This window comes from Bolinopsis microptera, chromosome 9 (assembly GCF_026151205.1).
Source record: "Bolinopsis microptera isolate Bmic1 chromosome 9, MBARI_Bmic_1.0, whole genome shotgun sequence".
In the NCBI taxonomy this organism is placed as follows: Eukaryota; Metazoa; Ctenophora; class Tentaculata; order Lobata; family Bolinopsidae; genus Bolinopsis; species Bolinopsis microptera.
Genome location: NC_087080.1, coordinates 442,614 through 463,919, shown reverse-complemented (window position 1 = coordinate 463,919; position 21,306 = coordinate 442,614). Strand labels below are relative to the sequence as shown.

Below are 21,306 nucleotides of genomic sequence, written 5' to 3'. Positions count from 1 at the left end.
TGAGATAATATGACAAAAATTGTGTTGGTCACGTGACCAGTCAATGACATTGATATTTCGCTGCGGACGGTTTGGTGGAGGGTTAGGGTCAACGTTTATACAATATAGGGTCAAAGTTAGGACTAGAGTTGTACACTATTGACATTGTGAGGGTAATGGTTAAAGTTTATCACTAGCGACCTTTTCATCTGACCACAATATTGCAAAATGCTATGTTGTATGTCACGTGACAAATTTAGCCGAGGGTCGGAAGACGGAGGTCGGAAGTCAGTGGACTCTGTTGGAGTCCGGCGGACTCCGAGCGGAGTCCGCCGAGCTGGCGGAGTCCGCCAAGCTCCGCCGGACTCCGCCGGATTCAAGTCTGGCGGAGAGGTCCGGCGGAGTCCGCCAAGCACTCCGCCGGAGTCCGCGGCGGACCGGAGTCCGCCTAGTGGCTTAGTCCGCGGCGGACACTCCGCCGAGCCGCCGCGGAGCCGCTCGGATTCCGCGGCGGACTTTAAAGTCCGCTCGGAGTCCGCTCGGCTCCGCTCGGAGTCCGCCAAAATGTACTCGAGTCCACTGTAAATACATTTTGGCGGAGCACCGCCGGAGTCCGCTCGGAGTCCGGCGGCTCCGCCGGAGTCCGCTCGGAGTCCGCTCGGAGTCCGGCGGCTCCGCCGCGGACTCGACTCCGCGACGGATAGTGCCTATTTTTGTTATTTTCCTTTATTTTATTTATATTTTTACCCTCACCCCAATTTTACGAATAATCTGCATCTATAGTAGTATAGACATAGTGTACACTTACATACTTACTTCCACACTACCGCCCTACTGCACTCAGTCCTAGTTAGGTGACAGCACTACACTACATATACCGGCCCACCATCTCACATCCACACTACCATCCTACCTACAAATGCTCAAGAAAGATAGAGCACAACAAGGCCGCCCAAGACAAAGTAGTAGTAGGAGTATAGTGCAGTTACACTAAAAATGCGTACTAAACATGCGAGTATTGCAAATAAATAGTACTGTCAAGTGTCTTGCAAACCATATTTCACATTAAAAGAGTTGAAAGAATATTCAGCAAAATTATTTTACCCAGATTTATAAACGTTAGAAGTGATTAATTGCAAAGATGGGAGGAAAACGCGAAGATTCGAGTTGGATAGTTTCCATGGTAACCATGATAGACCATGATAGATATCTTGCAATAAATGAAAAGATACAATATTATGTAATATATTTGTCATTACTAGTAACACCTTTACTCTGTCAGTTCAGATCTGTAATCCAGGTATTTTCCTGTAGTAACCATAGTAACCATAGTAACCATAGTAACCATAGTAACCATAGTAACAAACTGGAACCTGCTTACTACGTGTAACACATAAAACACCACACAACACACACTCACAAAACTAGATATGTTGTAAAACACGTGTCATTCTAATCGCAAAACATTAAACACGTGGCCAGAGAGTCTTATCCGCTAGATTAATTAGCTTTCAGTAGCCGTCTTAGTGGGCTCGTGGCATGTAGAGCTTGCAGGGGATTAATTCTTATCATAGCACTTTGTCTTGCAGCACTGCCGACATTGTTCTCATATCAACATAGTAACCCTAGTAACATCAGTAGCCACAGTAACCACAGTAACTATAGTAACCATAGTAACCACAGTAACTATAGTAACTATAGTAACCATAGTAACTATAGTAACCATAGTAACTATAGTAACCATAGTAACTATAGTAACCATAGTAACTATAGTAACCATAGTAACTATAGTAACCATAGTAACTATAGTAACTATAGTAACCATAGTAACTATAGTAACCATAGTAACTATAGTAACCATAGTAACTATAGTAACCATAGTAACTATAGTAACCATAGTAACAACAGTAGCCATAGTAACCACAGTAACCACAGTAACTATAGTAACTATAGTAACTATAGTAACCACAGTAACCACAGTAACTATAGTAATTATAGTAACTATAGTAACCATAGTAACAACAGTAGCCACAGTAACCATAGTAACTATAGTAACTATAGTAACCATAGTAACTATAGTAACCATAGTAACTATAGTAACCATAGTAACTATAGTAACTATAGTAACCATAGTAACTATAGTAACCATAGTAACTATAGTAACCATAGTAACTATAGTAACCATAGTAACAACAGTAGCCACAGTAACCAAAGTAACTCTAGTAACTATAGTAACCATAGTAACTATAGTAACCATAGTAACCGCAGTAACCAGAGTAACCATAGTAACAACTTACAACAGTAGCCATAGTAACCACAGTAAACACAGTAACTATAGTAACTATAGTAACTATAGTAACCACAGTAACCACAGTAACTATAGTAACTATAGTAACCATAGTAACAACAGTAGCCACAGTAACCATAGTAACTATAGTAACTATAGTAACCATAGTAACTATAGTAACCATAGAAGCACTGACTAAGTAACCATGTCCATAGTAACGCTAACTAAGAAACTATAGTAGCACTGACTAAGTAACCATAGTAACACTGACTAAGTAACCAAATTAAGACTGACTAAGTAAAGTGGAAGTGAATTTCTTTGAACTGCTCCAAGAAATCAAAATTAAATGATGGTTCGCGCGCGGCTTTTCATTTTACATTTTACACGTGAACCTCACTTTATGCTTTGGCAAAGTTTTTGTTTTTAATTCTAAGTTAAGCTAATTTTCATCCCCCATTTTTACAACAAAATTAATTGAACAACTTTGAGTTTAATTAATTTTTGAATTTCACTATTTGAATGAGAATATGCATAAAAATAGCTACAAATTTTGTTATTAAATATGTTTCAACAACTCAATAGTCCTTCTACTTTCAGTACAAGAAGTGATTTTTGTGTATCAATTTATAATTACTTTATAAACCAATTGAAACACAGTCTGTTATATTTTACTCTATAGAACAAACAATACTTAAAATTAAAATCACGTTTATTGCAGGAATATCTTGATAGTTTCCATGGTAACCAAAGGATATCTTGATATTATTACTATTCTTTGTAGAATGGGAACTTGTCACGACCTGAAAAAACAACATAATATATAAGCACATATTATATAGTTACCATAGTAATGTATGCAGTCACCATAGTGATGTATAGTAACACTAATATAACCCAGTTTCTATAGTTTAATACCAGATAACGCTTTATAATGCACCCGTCAGTCTATTGCTACACAACCGCGGACTGCAGGCTGTTAGAGAGCTGTATGACGTTAAAATTAGATCGTGTTCTACAAAAGCTCAGTAACTGGAGATTGGGCCAAAAATATCCACCGTTAATTGCACCCCCCCCCCCCCACTCACCATTAACTCGCTATTAACCTCACATTATCTCAAATACAATAAATTGCTAGTTGCTACGAAGTAGTGGGAAGAACTTTATGAATGTTCTTAGTTCATTACCAATCTACACTAGCTTTAAAAGTAGCTCCCCCCCTCCGTGATGCCCATATAAGGAGATGAAGCTCTCCCCACGTGATGCCCATATAAGGAGATGAAGCTCTCCCTACGTGATGCCCATATAAGGAGATGGAGCACTAATAATGAAATTACTCACTGCATCGTCCAGGGTTAACGTAGTCCCATCTTTTGAAAAGGTTGGTTGTGAAGCACCACGGGGCTCGCTCGTTGTTACCCGGGTTTCTGCCGTAGTTATGGTCTCCTGCCCCGTTACCACGGTGATAACTCTGCAGATAAACATTTCGTTATTTTATGAAGGAGCCGCTTAGTCTCGTATTAAGTTCTCCTCCTAAATAAAGTTTAGCAAATAACAAATAAAGTATTAAACTAACATGAGGATGGGGCCAGTCGCTCTGCCAGTTCTGGCAAGTGTAGCCTTGTTCCGTGCGAGCTAGAGTACCCCTGTACTCAAACCCGGTACCAGTGTAGCACTCAAAGTCCCATACTGAGGGAGGATCAAGGTGGTTAATTGTCTGCAAACTACCATATAAGGTAATGTAACCATAGTAACACTATTATATAAAGTAAAACTGACCACACTTAGGAACAGAGCAGTATTAGATAATATTAGTGACTATATAAAGTAAAACTGACCACACTTAGGAACAGAGCAGTATTAGATAATAGTAACACTACTGACCACACTTAGGAACAGAGCAGTATTAGATAATATTAGTGACTATATAAAGTAAAACTGACCACACTTAGGAACAGAGCAGTATTAGATAATAGTAACACTACTGACCACACTTAGGAACTGAACAGTGTTAGATAATAGTAACACTACTGACCACACTTAGGAACAGAGCAGTATTAGATAATATTAGTGACTATATAAAGTAAAACTGACCACACTTAGGAACAGAGCAGTATTAGATAATAGTAACACTACTGACCACACTTAGGAACTGAACAGTATTAGATAATAGTAACACTACTGACCACACTTAGGAACAGAGCAGTATTCCCATTCCACGGCAGGGTCGTGGGTGTAGCACCACGGCTCGTTCTTCTGTTTAGGGTCAGGATTAGCGCAGTACGTGTTATCTCCCGCTTCCGGGTGCTGAGTGTCCATCCAGTTCTTACACCTGCAGTGGAAGTGAGATTACATTGGGTTATAGTTGCTATATCCAGTTCTTACACCTGCAGTGGAAGTGAGATTACATGGGTTATAGTTGCTATATCCAGTTCTTACACCTGCAGTGGAAGTGAGATTACATGGGGTTATAGTTGCTATATCCAGTTCTTACACCTGCAGTGGAAGTGAGATTACATGGGGTTATAGTTGCTATAGCAACTAGACCATAGAGTATGGGTTATAGTTGCTATAGCAACTAGAGCATAGAGTATGGGTTATAATTGCTATAGCAACTAAAGCATAGAGTATGGATTATAATTGCTATAGCAACAAGAGTATTATAGAGTATGGATTATAGTTGCTATAGCAACTAGAGCATAGAGTATGGATTATAGTTGCTATAGCAACTAGAGTATAGAGTATGGGTTATAGTTGCTATAGCAACTAGAGCATAGAGTATGGGTTATAGTTGCTATAGCAACTAGAGCATAGAGTATGGATTATAGTAGCTATAGCAACTAGAGCATAGAGTATGGATTATAATTGCTATAGCAACTAGAGCATAGAGTATGGATTATAGTAGCTATAGCAACTAGAGCATAGAGTATGGATTATAATTGCTATAGCAACAAGAGTATTATAGAGTATGGATTATAGTTGCTATAGCAACTAGAGCATAGAGTATGGATTATAATTGCTATAGCAACTAGAGCATAGAGTATGGATTATAGTTGCTATAGCAACAAGAGTATTATATAGTATGGATTATAGTTGCTATAGCAACTAGAGCATAGAGTATGGATTATAATTGCTATAGCAACTAAAGCATAGAGTATGGATTATAGTTGCTATAGCAACAAGAGTATTATATAGTATGGATTATAGTTGCTATAGCAACAAGAGTATTATAGAGCATGGATTATAATTGCTATAGCAACAAGAGTATTATAGAGTATGGATTATAGTTGCTATAGCAACTAGAGCATAGAGTATGGATTATAATTGCTATAGCAACAAGAGTATTATAGAGTATGGATTATAGTTGCTATAGCAACTAGAGCATAGAGTATGGATTATAATTGCTATAGCAACTAAAGCATAGAGTATGGATTATAGTTGCTATAGCAACAAGATTATTATATAGTATGGATTATAGTTGCTATAGCAACAAGAGTATTATAGAGCATATGGATTATAATTGCTATAGCAACAAGAGTATTATAGAGTATGGATTATAGTTGCTATAGCAACTAGAGCATAGAGTATGGATTATAGTTGCTATAGCAACAAGAGTATTATAGAGTATGGATTATAGTTGCTATAGCAACTAGAGCATAGAGTATGGATTATAATTACTATAGCAACAAGAGTATTATAGAGTATGGATTATAGTAGCTATAGCAACAAGAGCATAGAGTATGGATTATAGTAGCTATAGCAACAAGAGTATTATAGAGCATGGATTATAATTGCTATAGTAACTAAAGTATTAAGTGTCTGAGAGATCCCTCACAGCTTTGTAGCGCGATGCACTACTGGGTCGCGCGCGCGCATCCAATAATGCTTCTCGCAAGTCGCAACCTTCGGTAGATCGGCGAGATGCACCACTGTGCCTCACCGAGCTGCGAAGGATTGACATCGTGAATCAACTCACAGCTATAAAAAGCCACTTACCCGTGTCCGTTGACCGTGGCGTTGTAGAAACGTGTGGGAGCGAACTCTTCTCCTCTGTTTTCGTAGCAGAACGAGTCGTCAACTGAGAGGAGAAAGGGGGAGTGGTAAAGTTACCATAGTAACACTGTCTTTGTAACTATTATAGTTACACTGACTTTGTTACTGTTAAAGTAAAGGATTTTACATGTGATATCATCAAATCAAGGAGAAGATTCTCTCATACCAAATTATATTCTTATATCAATCAGACATAATATTTAACAATGTTTAATCAGACATAATATGTAACAATGTTTTTTGATAATTATAAGTTTAACAAGACACACTAAACACTGTTAACTCACTGTCAGACTCTAAACTGAGCGGACTGAAAGAGAGCTGTCTGGTGACGTCATCAGTGACGTCATCAGCCCTGAACGGGTAGGAGATCATCTCACATTTCAGGTACATTTTCTTGCCTGAACAGACCTTGAACTTGCCGGCCTTTACTTCAAGGGACTGAGCGGTGAAGGGTACTGATAGCTCTACATCGTAGTAAGTCGTACAGTTACCCGTCATATTAGTGCCATCACACATTGTCATTATAGGTCCTGATAGAGTTACAGTTACTAGCTGGTTACTAGGTTACTATCTGGTTACTAGGTTATTAGCTGGTTACTAGGTTACTATCTAGTAAGTATCTTCACCAGGGCCCAACGGAGTGCCATACATAGTTTACAAAAGGTGTGCCAGGCTGAGAGAACTATTGTATGCGTGTATTAGTAAACTCTGGTTATCAAACAGTGTCCCCTTGCAGTGGAGAATTGGAGAAAGCATCCTACTTCCCAAGACCACGGACCTTAGTGACCCTGGCAAGTTTAGGAACATCACTATGACTAACACCAGTGGGAAAGTGGCAATGGGTATGCTAGCTGATAAAATGCTCGACTACATGACCACCAATAAGTACATCGATACCTCTGTGCAAAAAGGCTTCCTGCGCAAGATGCCAGGATGCATAGAACACACACAAGCGCTCATGGAGGAACTGCGGGATGCAAAGAGTAAGAGAAGACAGGTGTATGCAGTATGGGTGGATCTTATGAATGCTTATGGGAGAGTACCCCATGAGCTGATAGTGTTTGCGCTTCGGCACTACAAGTTCCCAGAAGAAGTGGTCCAATATATTGTCAAGTACTACGACGAACTGGTAGTACGGGTGAAGACGAAGAAGTGGAAGAGTGAGTGGTTCTACTACCTAATTGGGTTGTTTCAAGGGGACCCGCTTTCTGTCGTGCTATTCTTAATAGCATTCAACCTACTCTTGGATTTACTTCAGGTCGACAGAACACTGGGATACAAGCCGTCGTTCAGCTCTGAGCCAACTACAAACAGAGCTTTTGCAGATGATCTCACCCTGCTGTCTGACAGACTCGACAAAATGAAGAGGCTGGTCGGGCAAATGGAGGAATTCTTAGCATGGACAAGGACGATGAGAGCTAAACCCAGCAAGTGTATTGCTCTCGGAATGAAGGTAGTGGACAATACCTACAGATCGTTTGACCCTGAGATCATCATTGCAAACGAGAAAGTAGCGTACCTTGGTGACACACCGATAAAGTTCCTTGGTCACTGGATTTACGTCAACCTGGGCCAAGATGAGACGAGAGAGCTAATCACCACTCAACTTTCAGGCCAGCTGGAAAAAGTAGACATGGCGGAGCTCTCTGGACCAAGCAAGTGCTGGATCTACAACCACATGCTAACTAGCAAAGTACAGTGGAATATTATGATATACAACCTCCCAGTATCATTCATCCAGACACTAGAGGCTCTTTGTACCAGATACTTGAAGAAATGGCTTGGAGTTACTACTTCCATATCGAATAGTGTGCTGTACAGATCAAAAGACCACTTTGGACTATCGTTAAAGCAGATCTCCAACCTGTACAAATGTCTACAGGTGTCCAAGGCCTATATGCTGAAGACATCGGTTGACCCCAAAGTGAGGGAGGTTTTCGAGTACAGAGAAAACACCAACAGAGACAAGAAGAGATGGGACTACACCAAGGAGCTGACTAATAGGGAGAGAGACCTCTACTTCAAAGAACTGATTGGCTACGTGCAGACCAGGGAAGGAGCCGGTATTGGATTCGGTGATCAGAGGAGGAAGAAGAACAAAAAGGAGCAACTGGTGGAGATAATTAAGTCTCTGAAAGAAGAGGAGCTCCTTCAAACTCTCTACGATAAGAGAGTCCAAGGAAAGTTTCTAACCTGGGAGAACACCATGCAGCTAGACACTGGCTGGCAAAGCCTGCTGTATACCTTGAGCCCCGAGCTGACAAAGTTCCACCTAAATGCCATCCACGACGTTGCAAGTACACCTAGCAACCTCCAGCTTTGGAACTACAGCTCCACGAACAACTGTCCCCTTTGTGGGCGTCAGCAGTGCAACCTAAAGCACATTCTAACGTGTTGCCCAGTGTCGCTTAAACAAGGAAGGTATAATTGGAGACATGATCAGGTGCTCAGGGTAATCGTGCAACCAATTGCAGAGAAGCTGAGGGAGATAAACAGTGCTACCCCAAAGACAGAAGTAAAGAGAGAGTGGAGGAAGTTCGTATCCGGAAAAGGAACCTACAGGAAACCCGAAGTACGGCTTACAGAAGAACCTCATCTTCTAGACGAAGGTAACGACTGGAAACTAGTGTTTGATGAGGACGAAAGGACAAGACAATTCCCCCAACATATTGTCAACACAGCTCTCAGACCTGATGTGGTAATATACTCTAACACACTCAGGAAAGTCATCCTGATAGAGCTGACCTGTGGAAACGAGGAGAACTTTGAGGACCAGAGATCCCGGAAAGAGAAGAGATACGAAGAGCTAATGGTGGAGATCGAGACCGCAGGCTGGGAAGGATATCTCTTTACAGTAGAAGTTGGATGTCGTGGATTCTACCACCACACATTACCCCGAATTTTCAACTTCCTTAACATCACCCGGGCAAAGAAGAAGAGGGCACTTAACACAACAGCGGTGGTGTCCCTGAAAGGTTCCTACACTATCTGGCTTAGTCGCTACAACAAGACCTGGAGTGACAACTGGCAGCTGGCTGAAAGACCCTGCCCAGTTTAACCCTGATGAACAGCTGAACGTTGGGCCCTTAAAACGTCGTTGAAAGCTACATCTGGGGTCGTAAGTCCCAGACATCAGAAGAAGTCAGAGAGTGTAGAAGATTCTGCGTCTGAAAAGACTAGAGAATTGAGGTAAATATAGTTGGTTTGGTCTTACTATCTAGTAACTAGGTTACTAGCTGGTTACTAGGTTACTATCTGGTTACTAGGTTACTATCTGGTTAATAGGTTACTATCTGGTTACTAGGTTACTATCTGGTAACTAGGTTCCTAGCTGGTTACTTGGTTCCTAGCTGGTTACTAGGTTACTATCTGGTTAATAGGTTACTATCTGGTTAATAGGTTACTATCTGATTACTAGGTTACTATCTGGTAACTAGGTTCCTAGCTGGTTAATAGGTTTCTATCTGGTTACTAGGTTACTATATGGTTACTAGGTTCCTAGCTGGTTACTAGTTTAATATCTCGTAACTAGGTTACTATCAAGTTACTAGGTTACTATATGGTAACTAGGTTACTATCTGGTTACCAGGTTATCATCAAGTTACTAGGTTACTATCTGGTTACTAGGTTACTATCTCGTAACTAGTTTACTATCTGGTTACTAGGTTACTATCTGGTAACTAGGTTACTATCTGGTTACTAGGTTACTATCTGGTTACTAGGTTACTATATGGTTACTAGGTTACTATCTGGTTACTAGGTTACTTACCGATACAGTCGGTGGGGTGAATGGAGCCAGTAGATCTGGTCCAGTGTTTTACAGGGCACTGAAGACACTTTCTTTGTCTTCTGATCGGGTTGAAGAAGCCCTGGAGACAATATTATTTAATCTGAAGATCTGAACAATACAAAATGTAGTTTAAAACTTTTTAAATCTGTGTTGAGTGTCTGTGAATCTGTGTTGAGTGTGTTACAGTGGTGTAACACTGGTGTGTTGTGTGTGTTACAGTGGCGTAAAACTGGTGTGTTGTGTGTGTTACAGTGGCGTAACACTGGTGTGTTGAGTGTGTTACAGTGGCGTAACACTGGTGTGTTGAGTGTGTTACAGTGGCGTAACACTGGTGTGTTGTGTGTGTTACAGTGGCGTAACACTGGTGTGTTGTGTGTGTTACAGTGGCGTAACACTGGTGTGTTGTGTGTGTTACAGTGGCGTAACACTGGTGTGTTGTGTGTTACAGTGGCGTAACACTGGTGTGTTGTGTGTGTTACAGTGGCGTAACACTGGTGTGTTGTGTGTGTTACAGTGGCGTAACACTGGTGTGTTACAGTGGCGTAACACGTTGTTGTTGTATTACCCACCATAGCACAGGGCGTACACTCAGGAGACTCTACAGTGTCTGTAAAGCTTCCCTGAGAACACTCGTCACAATCATTAGTATCCGAGTTTCTATGGTAACCGATGGGACACTGCTCCCCTGCAAAAGTGGGGTCACACTATTTTGTAAAAATGTATAAAAATTTAAAGTTAAGCTAAACTTTAACTAAGTTGAAAAACAAACAGTTCTCGCTGTGCAAAATTGGAGTCTAATAAAATCCCTCATAAAAGGAAGGGGGAGGGGGTGCTTCATTCAATACTAACAATAACACTGGGGGAGGGGGAGGGGGGGGGGGTTACATTCAATACTTACAATAACACTTTTCTATTCCGGTCGTTCCTTCAGCTGATGTAGTCTTCCCATCAGGACAAGGAGAGCAGGTGTTACCTCCTGATATAGTTACCATGGTTACCGCTGATATAAATCAGTGGTTATACAAGTTTATAAACTAACGTTTTATGGTTAAATCAGGTCTTCTTTTTACTTTTTCATAAACAAACCCTGCTTATTTTGGTACGTTCCACTCGGGCAGGACACACATTTACTAGCTGGTTACTAGCTGGTTACTAGCTGGTTACTAGCTGGTTACTTGCTGGTTACTAGGTAACTAGCTGGTTACTAGGTTACTAACCCTGCTTATTTTGGTACGTTCCTCTCGGACAGGACACACAGTTATCACTTCCTTCTGAGTCAGTGTAGGTTCCCTCTGGGCAAATCTTACACTGGGTCGCTCCTGCTTTAGGCTGAAATCATATTATATAGCTGGGATATAGCGATAGACCTCCTGTCTAACAAACACTGGTAGTTAGTACTAAGAATACGTGTTCGTATCCCTGAGTACAAGCATCACACCCCTTATAATACCTGTTCGTATCCCTGAGGACAAGCATTACACCAATTATAATACCTGTTCGTATCCCTGAGGACAAGCATTACACCCCTTATAATACGTGTTCGTACCCCTGAGTACAAGCATCACACCCCTTATAATACGTGTTCGTATCCCTGAGGACAAGCATCACACCCCTTATAATACCTGTTCGTATCCCTGAGGACAAGCATCACACCCCTTATAATACCTGTTCGTACCCCTGAGGACAAGCATCACACCCCTTATATTACCTGTTCGTACCCCTGAGGACAAGCATCACACCCCTTATAATACGTGTTCGTACCCCTGAGTACAAGCATCACACCCCTTATAATACGTGTTCGTATCCCTGAGGACAAGCACCACACCCCTTATAATACGTGTTCGTATCCCTGAGGACAAGCATCACACCCCTTATAATACCTGTTCGTATCCCTGAGGACAAGCATTACACCAATTATAATACCTGTTCGTATCCCTGAGGACAAGCATTACACCCCTTATAATACGTGTTCGTACCCCTGAGTACAAGCATCACACCCCTTATAATACGTGTTCGTATCCCTGAGGACAAGCATCACACCCCTTATAATACCTGTTCGTATCCCTGAGGACAAGCATCACACCCCTTATAATACCTGTTCGTACCCCTGAGGACAAGCACCACACCCCTTATAATACCTGTTCGTACCCCTGAGGACAAGCATCACACCCCTTATAATACGTGTTCGTACCCCTGAGTACAAGCATCACACCCCTTATAATACGTGTTCGTATCCCTGAGGACAAGCACCACACCCCTTATAATACGTGTTCGTATCCCTGAGGACAAGCATCACACCCCTTATAATACCTGTTCGTATCCCTGAGGACAAGCATCACACCCCTTATAATACCTGTTCGTACCCCTGAGGACAAGCATCACACCCCTTATAATACCTGTTCGTATCCCTGAGGACAAGTATCACACCCCTTATAATACCTGTTCGTACCCCTGAGGACAAGCATCACACCCCTTATATTACCTGTTCGTATCCCTGAGGACAAGCATCACACCCCTTATAATACCTGTTCGTATCCCTGAGGACAAGCACCACACCCCTTATAATACCTGTTCGTATCCCTGAGGACAAGCACCACACCCCTTATAATACCTGTTCGTATCCCTGAGGACAAGCATCACACCCCTTATAATACCTGTTCGTACCCCTGAGGACAAGCATCACACCCCTTATAATACCTGTTCGTATCCCTGAGGACAAGCATCACACCCCTTATATTACCTGTTCGTATCCCTGAGGACAAGCATCACACCCCTTATAATACCTGTTCGTATCCCTGAGTACAAGCATCACACCCCTTATATTACCTGTTCGTATCCCTGAGGACAAGCATCACACCCCTTATAATACCTGTTCGTATCCCTGAGGACAAGCATCACACCCCTTATAATACCTGTTCGTACCCCTGAGTACAAGCATCACACCCCTTATAATACCTGTTCGTATCCCTGAGGACAAGCATCACACCCCTTATAATACCTGTTCGTATCCCTGAGGACAAGCATCACACCCCTTATAATACCTGTTCGTATCCCTGAGGACAAGCACCACACCCCTTATAATACCTGTTCGTATCCCTGAGGACAAGCATCACACCCCTTATAATACCTGTTCGTATCCCTGAGAACAAGCACCACACCCCTTATAATACCTGTTCGTATCCCTGAGTACAAGCATCACACCCCTTATAATACCTGTTCGTATCCCTGAGGACAAGCATCACACCCCTTATAATACCTGTTCGTATCCCTGAGGACAAGCATCACACCCCTTATAATACCTGTTCATATCCCTGAGGACAAGCATCACACCCCTTATAATACCTGTTCGTATCCCTGAGGACAAGCATCACACCCCTTATAATACCTGTTCGTATCCCTGAGGACAAGCACCACACCCCTTATAATACCTGTTCGTATCCCTGAGGACAAGCATCACACCCCTTATAATACCTGTTCGTATCCCTGAGAACAAGCACCACACCCCTTATAATACCTGTTCGTATCCCTGAGTACAAGCATCACACCCCTTATAATACCTGTTCGTATCCCTGAGGACAAGCATCACACCCCTTATAATACCTGTTCGTATCCCTGAGGACAAGCATCACACCCCTTATAATACCTGTTCATATCCCTGAGGACAAGCATCACACCCCTTATAATACCTGTTCGTATCCCTGAGGACAAGCATCACACCCCTTATAATACCTGTTCGTATCCCTGAGGACAAGCTTCACACCCCTTATAATACCTGTTCGTATCCCTGAGGACAAGCATCACACCCCTTATAATACCTGTTCGTATCCCTGAGGACAAGCATCACACCCCTTATAATACCTGTTCGTATCCCTGAGTACAAGCATCACACCCCTTATAATACCTGTTCATATCCCTGAGGACAAGCATCACACCCCTTATAATACCTGTTCGTATCCCTGAGGACAAGCATCACACCCCTTATAATACCTGTTCGTATCCCTGAGGACAAGCTTCACACCCCTTATAATACCTGTTCGTATCCCTGAGGACAAGCACTACACCCCTTATAATACCTGTTCGTACCCCTGAGGACAAGCACCACACCCCTTATAATACCTGTTCGTACCCCTGAGGACAAGCATCACACCCCTTATAATACCTGTTCGTATCCCTGAGGACAAGCATCACACCCCTTATAATACCTGTTCGTATCCCTGAGTACAAGCATCACACTCCTTATAATACCTGTTCGTATCCCTGAGGACAAGCATCACACTCCTTATAATACCTGTTCGTATCGCTGAGGACAAGCATCACACCCCTTATAATACCTGTTTGTACCCCTGAGGACAAGCTTCACACCCCTTATAATACCTGTTCGTATCGCTGAGGACAAGCATCACACCCCTTATAATACCTGTTCGTATCCCTGAGGACAAGCATCACACCCCTTATAATACCTGTTCGTATCCCTGAGGACAAGCATCACACCCCTTATAATACCTGTTCGTATCCCTGAGGACAAGTACCACACCCCTTATAATACCTGTTCGTATCCCTGAGGACAAGCATCACACCCCTTATAATACCTGTTCGTATCCCTGAGGACAAGCATCACACCCCTTATAATACCTGTTCGTATCCCTGAGGACAAGCATCACACCCCTTATAATACCTGTTCGTATCCCTGAGGACAAGCACCACACCCCTTATAATACCTGTTCGTACCCCTGAGTACAAGCATCACACCCCTTATAATACCTGTTCGTATCCCTGAGGACAAGCATCACACCCCTTATAATACCTGTTCGTACCCCTGAGCACAAGCATCACACCCCTTATAATACCTGTTCGTATCCCTGAGGACAAGCATCACACCCCTTATATTACCTGTTCGTATCCCTGAGGACAAGCATCACACCCCTTATAATACCTGTTCGTATCCCTGAGTACAAGCATCACACCCCTTATAATACCTGTTCGTATCCCTGAGGACAAGCATCACACCCCTTATAATACCTGTTCGTACCCCTGAGGACAAGCATCACATCCCTCAGCTCCGGAGATATCCACAACATGACCCGGAGAACAGAGACTGCACTCAGGTGTGCCGGTGTTGTCGGAGAAGGCGCCTGGCTCACACATGTCACAAGCAAGACTCGCGTTCTGGGGGGCGTCGTACCTGGTGTTAAATTAAATGATTAAGTAACGTAAGCTACATAACACACACTACACACACATTAAGTGATGTTAACTAGTTGGATACCGGGATAAAGGAAGGGGTTTTACAATTTTACTAGCAGGAACCCTTTTCTAACCCTAAAGTGGTGTCATGACTCAAGAGAGTCAGAGACTAAAATAATTATTACCTTTTTAATTCGAGTTTTGATACCACTTGGGGGTCCACATTTTTGGCACTAAAATTCTTATTCCTTGGCCAATTTTTTATTATTTCGTACTGATTTGAAGGCCATCAAAGAATTTGAACCAGTCAAAAAATATACCCTCACTCACCCCACACCACACAGTTGACACTGGCTGGCCCCGGTAATATTGTTAAAGGAGCCAGGAGCACAAGGAGCACACAAAGTCCTCTCCACAGAGTAATAACCCGGAGTACACTGAGTGCACTGAGCGAGCCCATCCTCCCCAGCAACACTCCCCCCTCCACACTCTGAACACTCAGCAGCTCCACTCTCCGTTCACAGTTATTAGGTTAAGTTACACAGTTAACTAGGCGTATCTCGTAACATAGGTAAAATAGGTTAAACATTAACACGGTTACTAGGTTAACGTTTACACGGGGTACTAGAGTAAACGTTACACGGTTACTAGGGTTTCGTTACTCGGTTACTAAGTTAACGATTACACGGTTACTAGGTTAAACTTTTCACCGATTCTAGGTACGTTACACGGTTACTAGGGTAATGTACATGGTAAATAGGTTAACGTTACACGATACTAGGTTAAAGTTACACGGTTACTAGGTTAAACGTTACACGGTTACTAGGTGAACGTTGCACAGTTATTAGGTTAAGTTACACAGTTTATAGGGTAACGTAACATGGTAAATAGGTAAACATTACACGGGATACTAGGTTAACGTTACACGGTTACTAGAGTAACGTTTCTCGGTTACTGGGTAAAACGTTTACACGGTTACTAAGTTGTTAACGTTACACGGTACTAGGTTAACGTTACACGATTACTAGGGTTATCGTACACGTTTACTAGGGTAATATGTAACATGGGTAAATTGGTTAAGTTACAGCATTACTAGGGTTACCGTTTACACGGTTACTAGGTTAACGTTACACGGTTACTAGGGTTAACGTTACACAGTTTTAGGTTAACGTTACACAGTTACTAGGGTAAAGTAATACATGGTAAATAGTGTTAACATACACGGTTACTAGTTAACGTTATCACGGTTACTAGAGTAACGTTACACGGTTACTTGCGGGTAACGTTACACGGTTACTATGTTTAACGTTAACGGTTACTAGGTTAATCGTTACACCGATTACTACGGTTAACGTTCACGGTTACTAGGGTAATGTAACATGGTAAAATGGTTAAACGTTTACACGATTACTAGGTTTAACGGTTACTCGGTTTCTAGGTTAACGTTAAACGAGTTACTAGGTTAAGTTACCACAGTTATTAGGTTTAACGTTACACCAGTTACTAGGGTAACGTAACATGGTAAATAGGTTACCATTACACGGTTTACTAGGGTTTAGACGTTACCGGTAACTAGAGTAACGTTACCCACGTGTTACTAGGGTAACGTTTACACGGTTACTAAGTTAAACGTTACACCTGGTTACTAGGTTAACGTTACACGATTACTAGGTTAACGTTTACACGGGTACTAGGGTAATGTATACATGGTAAATAGGTTAACGTTACACAGATTACTAGGTAACGTTACACGGTTACTAGGTTACGTTACACGGTTAATAGGTTTAAACGTTACACAGTTATGAGGTTAACGTTACACAGTTACTAGGGTAAGTAACATTGGTAAATAGGTTAAACATTACAACGGTTACTAGGTTACGTTCACTCGGTTACTAGAGTAACGTTTTACACGGTATTCTAAGGGTTAAACGTTACACCGGTTACTAAGTTAACGTTACCACGGTTACTAGGTTAAATCGTTTTACACGATTACTAGGTTTATCTTTACACGGTTACTAGGGTAATGTAACTTGGTAAATAGGTTAACGTTACTCGGATTACTAGGTTAACGTTACACGGTACTAGGTTAACGTTACAACGGTTCCTGGTTAACGTTACACAGTTATTAGGTAAACGTTACACAGTTACTAGGGTAACGTAACATGGTAAATAGGTTAACATTACTCGGTTACTGGTTAACGTTACACGGTTACTAGAGTAACGTTCACGGTTACTAGGGTAACGTTTACACGGTAATAAGTTAACGTTACACGGGTTACTAGGTTAACGTTTACACGATTACTAGGTTAACGTTTAACGGTTACTAGGGTAATGTAAATGGTAAATAGGTTAAACGTTTCTGAAATCTATGGTTAACGTTACACGGTTACTAGGTTAACGTACACGGTTACTAGGTTAACGTTACACAGTCTATAGGTTAACGTTACACAGTTACTAGGGGTAACGTAACATGGTAAATAGGTTAACAATTAACGGTTACTAGGTTAACGGTACACGGTTACTAGAGAGTAACGTTACACGGTTATAGGGTAACGTTACACGGTTGGTGTTGTTAGGGTTACTGGTATTTAAAACACGCAGATAAACCTCCGCTGTAATTTCTCTACTTGACAGAATAAGACAAAAGTTTATCAAAACATAAAGTAGAACACCTGCACAAAGCTGGTTGCTATGGTAACTGCACAATGCTTGTTACCATGGTAACTGCACAAAGCTTGTTGCTATGGTAACTGCACAATGCTTGTTGCTATGGTAAATGCACAATGCTAGTTGCTATGGTAACTGCACAAAGCTTGTTGCTATGGTAAATGCACAATGCTTGTTACCATGGTAACTGCACAATGCTTGTTGCCATGGTAAATGCACAATGCTTGTTACCATGGTAACTGCACAATGCTTGTTGCCATGGTAACTGCACAATGCTTGCTGCTATGGTAACTGCACAATGCTAGTTGCTATGGTTAATGCACAAAGCTTGTTGCTATGGGAACTGCACAATGCTTGTTGCTATGGTAAATGCACAATGCTAGTTGCTATGGTAACTGCACAAAGCTTGTTGCTATGGTAAATGCACAATGCTTGTTACCATGGTAACTGCACAATGCTTGTTGCCATGGTAAATGCACAATGCTTGTTACCATGGTAACTGCACAATGCTTGTTGCCATGGTAACTGCACAATGCTTGCTGCTATGGTAACTGCACAATGCTAGTTGCTATGGTTAATGCACAAAGCTTGTTGCTATGGGAACTGCACAATGCTTGTTGCTATGGTAACTGCACATTGCACAATGCTTGCTGCTATGGTAACTGCACAATGCTAGATGGTAACTGCACAATGCTTGTTGCTATGGTAACTGCACGATGCTTGTTGCTATGGTAACTGCACAATGCTTGTTGCTATGGTAACTGCACAATGCTTGTTGCTATGGTAACTGCACATTGCACAATGCTTGCTGCTATGGTAACTGCACAATGCTAGATGGTAACTGCACAATGCTTGTTGCTATGGTAACTGCACGATGCTTGTTGCTATGGTAACTGCACAATGCTTGTTGCTATGGTAACTGCACAATGCTTTCTGCTATGGTAACTGCACAATACTAGTTGCTATGGTAACTGCACAACACTAGTCACGGTGCTAACGATTGAACACTGACCTGCTAATTAAACAATTACCAGTGTATCAATTAACTGTAATTTACTTACAAGCAGAAACATATTACACTGTCCGTACGCAAATATAAGTCACATACCTGGCAATCTGGTCACATACCTGGCAACCTGGTCCCATACCTGGCAACCTGGTCACATACCTAGCAACATGGTCACAAACCTGGAAACCTGGTCACATACCTGGCAACCTGGTCCCATACCTTTTTTAACTTTTTAATACTTTCAACACTACTATATAACAAATAATTTGAGCTAGCAGAATGGTTTTCAGAGGGCATTAATGAAATGTACTTTGAGCTGGTCCCAAGTCCAGACGCCATTTTATTCTTTGTAATTTTCAATAACCCTGTCTAGTCATTGACTACTGATACCTGGCAACCTGGTCACATACCTGGCAACCTGGTCACATACCTGGCAACCTGGTCACATACATGGTAACCTGGTCACATACCTGGCAACCTGGTTACATACCTGGCAACCTGGTCACATGCCTGGCAACCTGGTCACATACATGGCAACCTGGTCACATACCTGGCAACCTGGTCACATACCTGGCAACCTGGTCACATACCTGGCAACCTGGTCACATACCTGACAACCTGGCCCCATACATGGTAACCTGGTAACAGAAGAATAATACACAATACAGCACGCTCTACAGTGATTAGGTGGACTAATGAAATACAAACAGTATTTCATTAGATATTGCTAATACAAACAGTGACCCCTAACTGAGATAAATATTAGTTATCAGACATATTAGCAACACGTTACCATAGCAACACGGATGTAGCAACAAGTTACTGTAGAAACACGTTACCATAGCAACACGTTACTGTAGGAATGGGGTCCGGACTCTATGGCGTAAGACTCTACGGCGGTGTCGTACAAACTGGGACTCTACGGCGTGGGGGTGTGAAAAAACAGGACTCTACGGTGGCAAATATTATTTTCGACCAAAATAGATCTAATTCCATATTAAATTAGAGAATTAGGATGCCCGTGGTCACAGACCGTCACAGGGAGTGCTCTTTGAAAGTCAGTTTTTATCACATAACAAAATATTTATCTTGACCTAAGATAAATCCAATGAAATGTAACACTGACTGAACACATAGCAGATTAAACTTATATCAAAACGATACTGTACTATAGATATAACCGGGTCATAAATATCATATAAACTTTCAAATGTAAACAATACTGATTGCGAGTGTCTAAGAGTTGGGACATCCTAATTAAAAATGAAATTAGATCTATTTTGATCGAAAATAGGAAAATAATATTTGCCGCCGTAGAGTCTCATGCCCTAGAATCCCGGTCCCTGTAGGAATATGTTACTGTAGCAACAAGTTACCGTAGCAACACTTTACCATGGCAACACGTTACTGTAGCAACACGTTACTGTAGGAACACGTTATTGAAGGAACACGTTACTGTAGGAATATGTTACTGTAGCAACACGTTACCATAGCAACACGTTACCATAGCAACACGTTACCATAGCAACACTTTACTGTAGGAACATGTTATTGAAGAAACAAGTTACTGTAGGAATATGTTACTGTAGCAACACGTTACTGTAGCAACACGTTACCATAGCAACATGTTAACATAGCAACACATTACCATAGCAACACGTTACTGTAGGAAAGTGTTCCAATAGCAACATTTTCCCATAGCAACAAGTTACTATAGCAATACATAAGTGTAGCAACGAGCTACTATAGCAATAAGTTACCGTAGCAGTACGTTACTGTAGCAACACATTATTATAGAATATAGAGCTATAGCATCATGTTACCATAGTAACACGTTTCCATAGAAATACGTAACTATGACGACGCGTTAAGGAGTGAAATATGAACCGTTTAAATAACACAAAATGTACCAAATAGTAACAAATTAAAGTTTTATAAGCAATGTAACAAAAGACGGAGTGTGTCTCTATTAACCTTACAGTAAGTTATTAAGATATCTATACAGTATTATAGGCTGTATGTTGTTACAAGGGAGCCAATCATTAGTCTTTACAAACGTGCGCCACAGGTTAGTGTTGCTATGGTAACAGAGGTTAGTGTTGCACGTCATAACCCACACATAACTGACATCACATACTGTTATAAGATTAGCACGCTGCGTGGTTAGCACGCTGCGAGGTTAGCACGCTGCGAGGTTAGCACGCTGCGAGGTTAGCACGCTGCGAGGTTAGCACGCTGCGAGGTTAGCACGCTGCGAGGTTAGCACGCTGCGAGGTTAGCACGCTGCCAGGTTAGATAATCTCTTATTGGTATTTCGCACTTGAATTCCTCTTGACG

At 41.7% G+C, this 21,306-nt stretch overlaps 1 protein-coding gene across 1 annotated transcript in view; it reads right to left on the bottom strand.

Moving 5' to 3' along the window:
- Positions 1–2,927: 2,927 nt before the first annotated feature.
- Positions 2,928–21,306, bottom strand: part of LOC134821029 (proprotein convertase subtilisin/kexin type 5-like) — a 41,540-nt gene continuing 23,161 nt past the window's right edge. Inside the window, exons 2-13 of the mRNA XM_063831695.1 lie at positions 15,624–15,805; positions 15,129–15,291; positions 11,327–11,438; positions 11,008–11,085; positions 10,679–10,794; positions 10,089–10,188; positions 6,604–6,849; positions 6,260–6,341; positions 4,450–4,595; positions 3,840–3,952; positions 3,605–3,734; positions 2,928–3,066 (exon numbers count right to left, since the gene is read on the bottom strand). Of these exons, the coding sequence (XP_063687765.1) occupies positions 3,035–3,066; positions 3,605–3,734; positions 3,840–3,952; positions 4,450–4,595; positions 6,260–6,341; positions 6,604–6,849; positions 10,089–10,188; positions 10,679–10,794; positions 11,008–11,085; positions 11,327–11,438; positions 15,129–15,291; positions 15,624–15,805 (1,500 nt within the window). The 3' untranslated portion in view covers positions 2,928–3,034. The remainder of the gene's footprint in view (positions 3,067–3,604; positions 3,735–3,839; positions 3,953–4,449; positions 4,596–6,259; positions 6,342–6,603; positions 6,850–10,088; positions 10,189–10,678; positions 10,795–11,007; positions 11,086–11,326; positions 11,439–15,128; positions 15,292–15,623; positions 15,806–21,306) is intronic.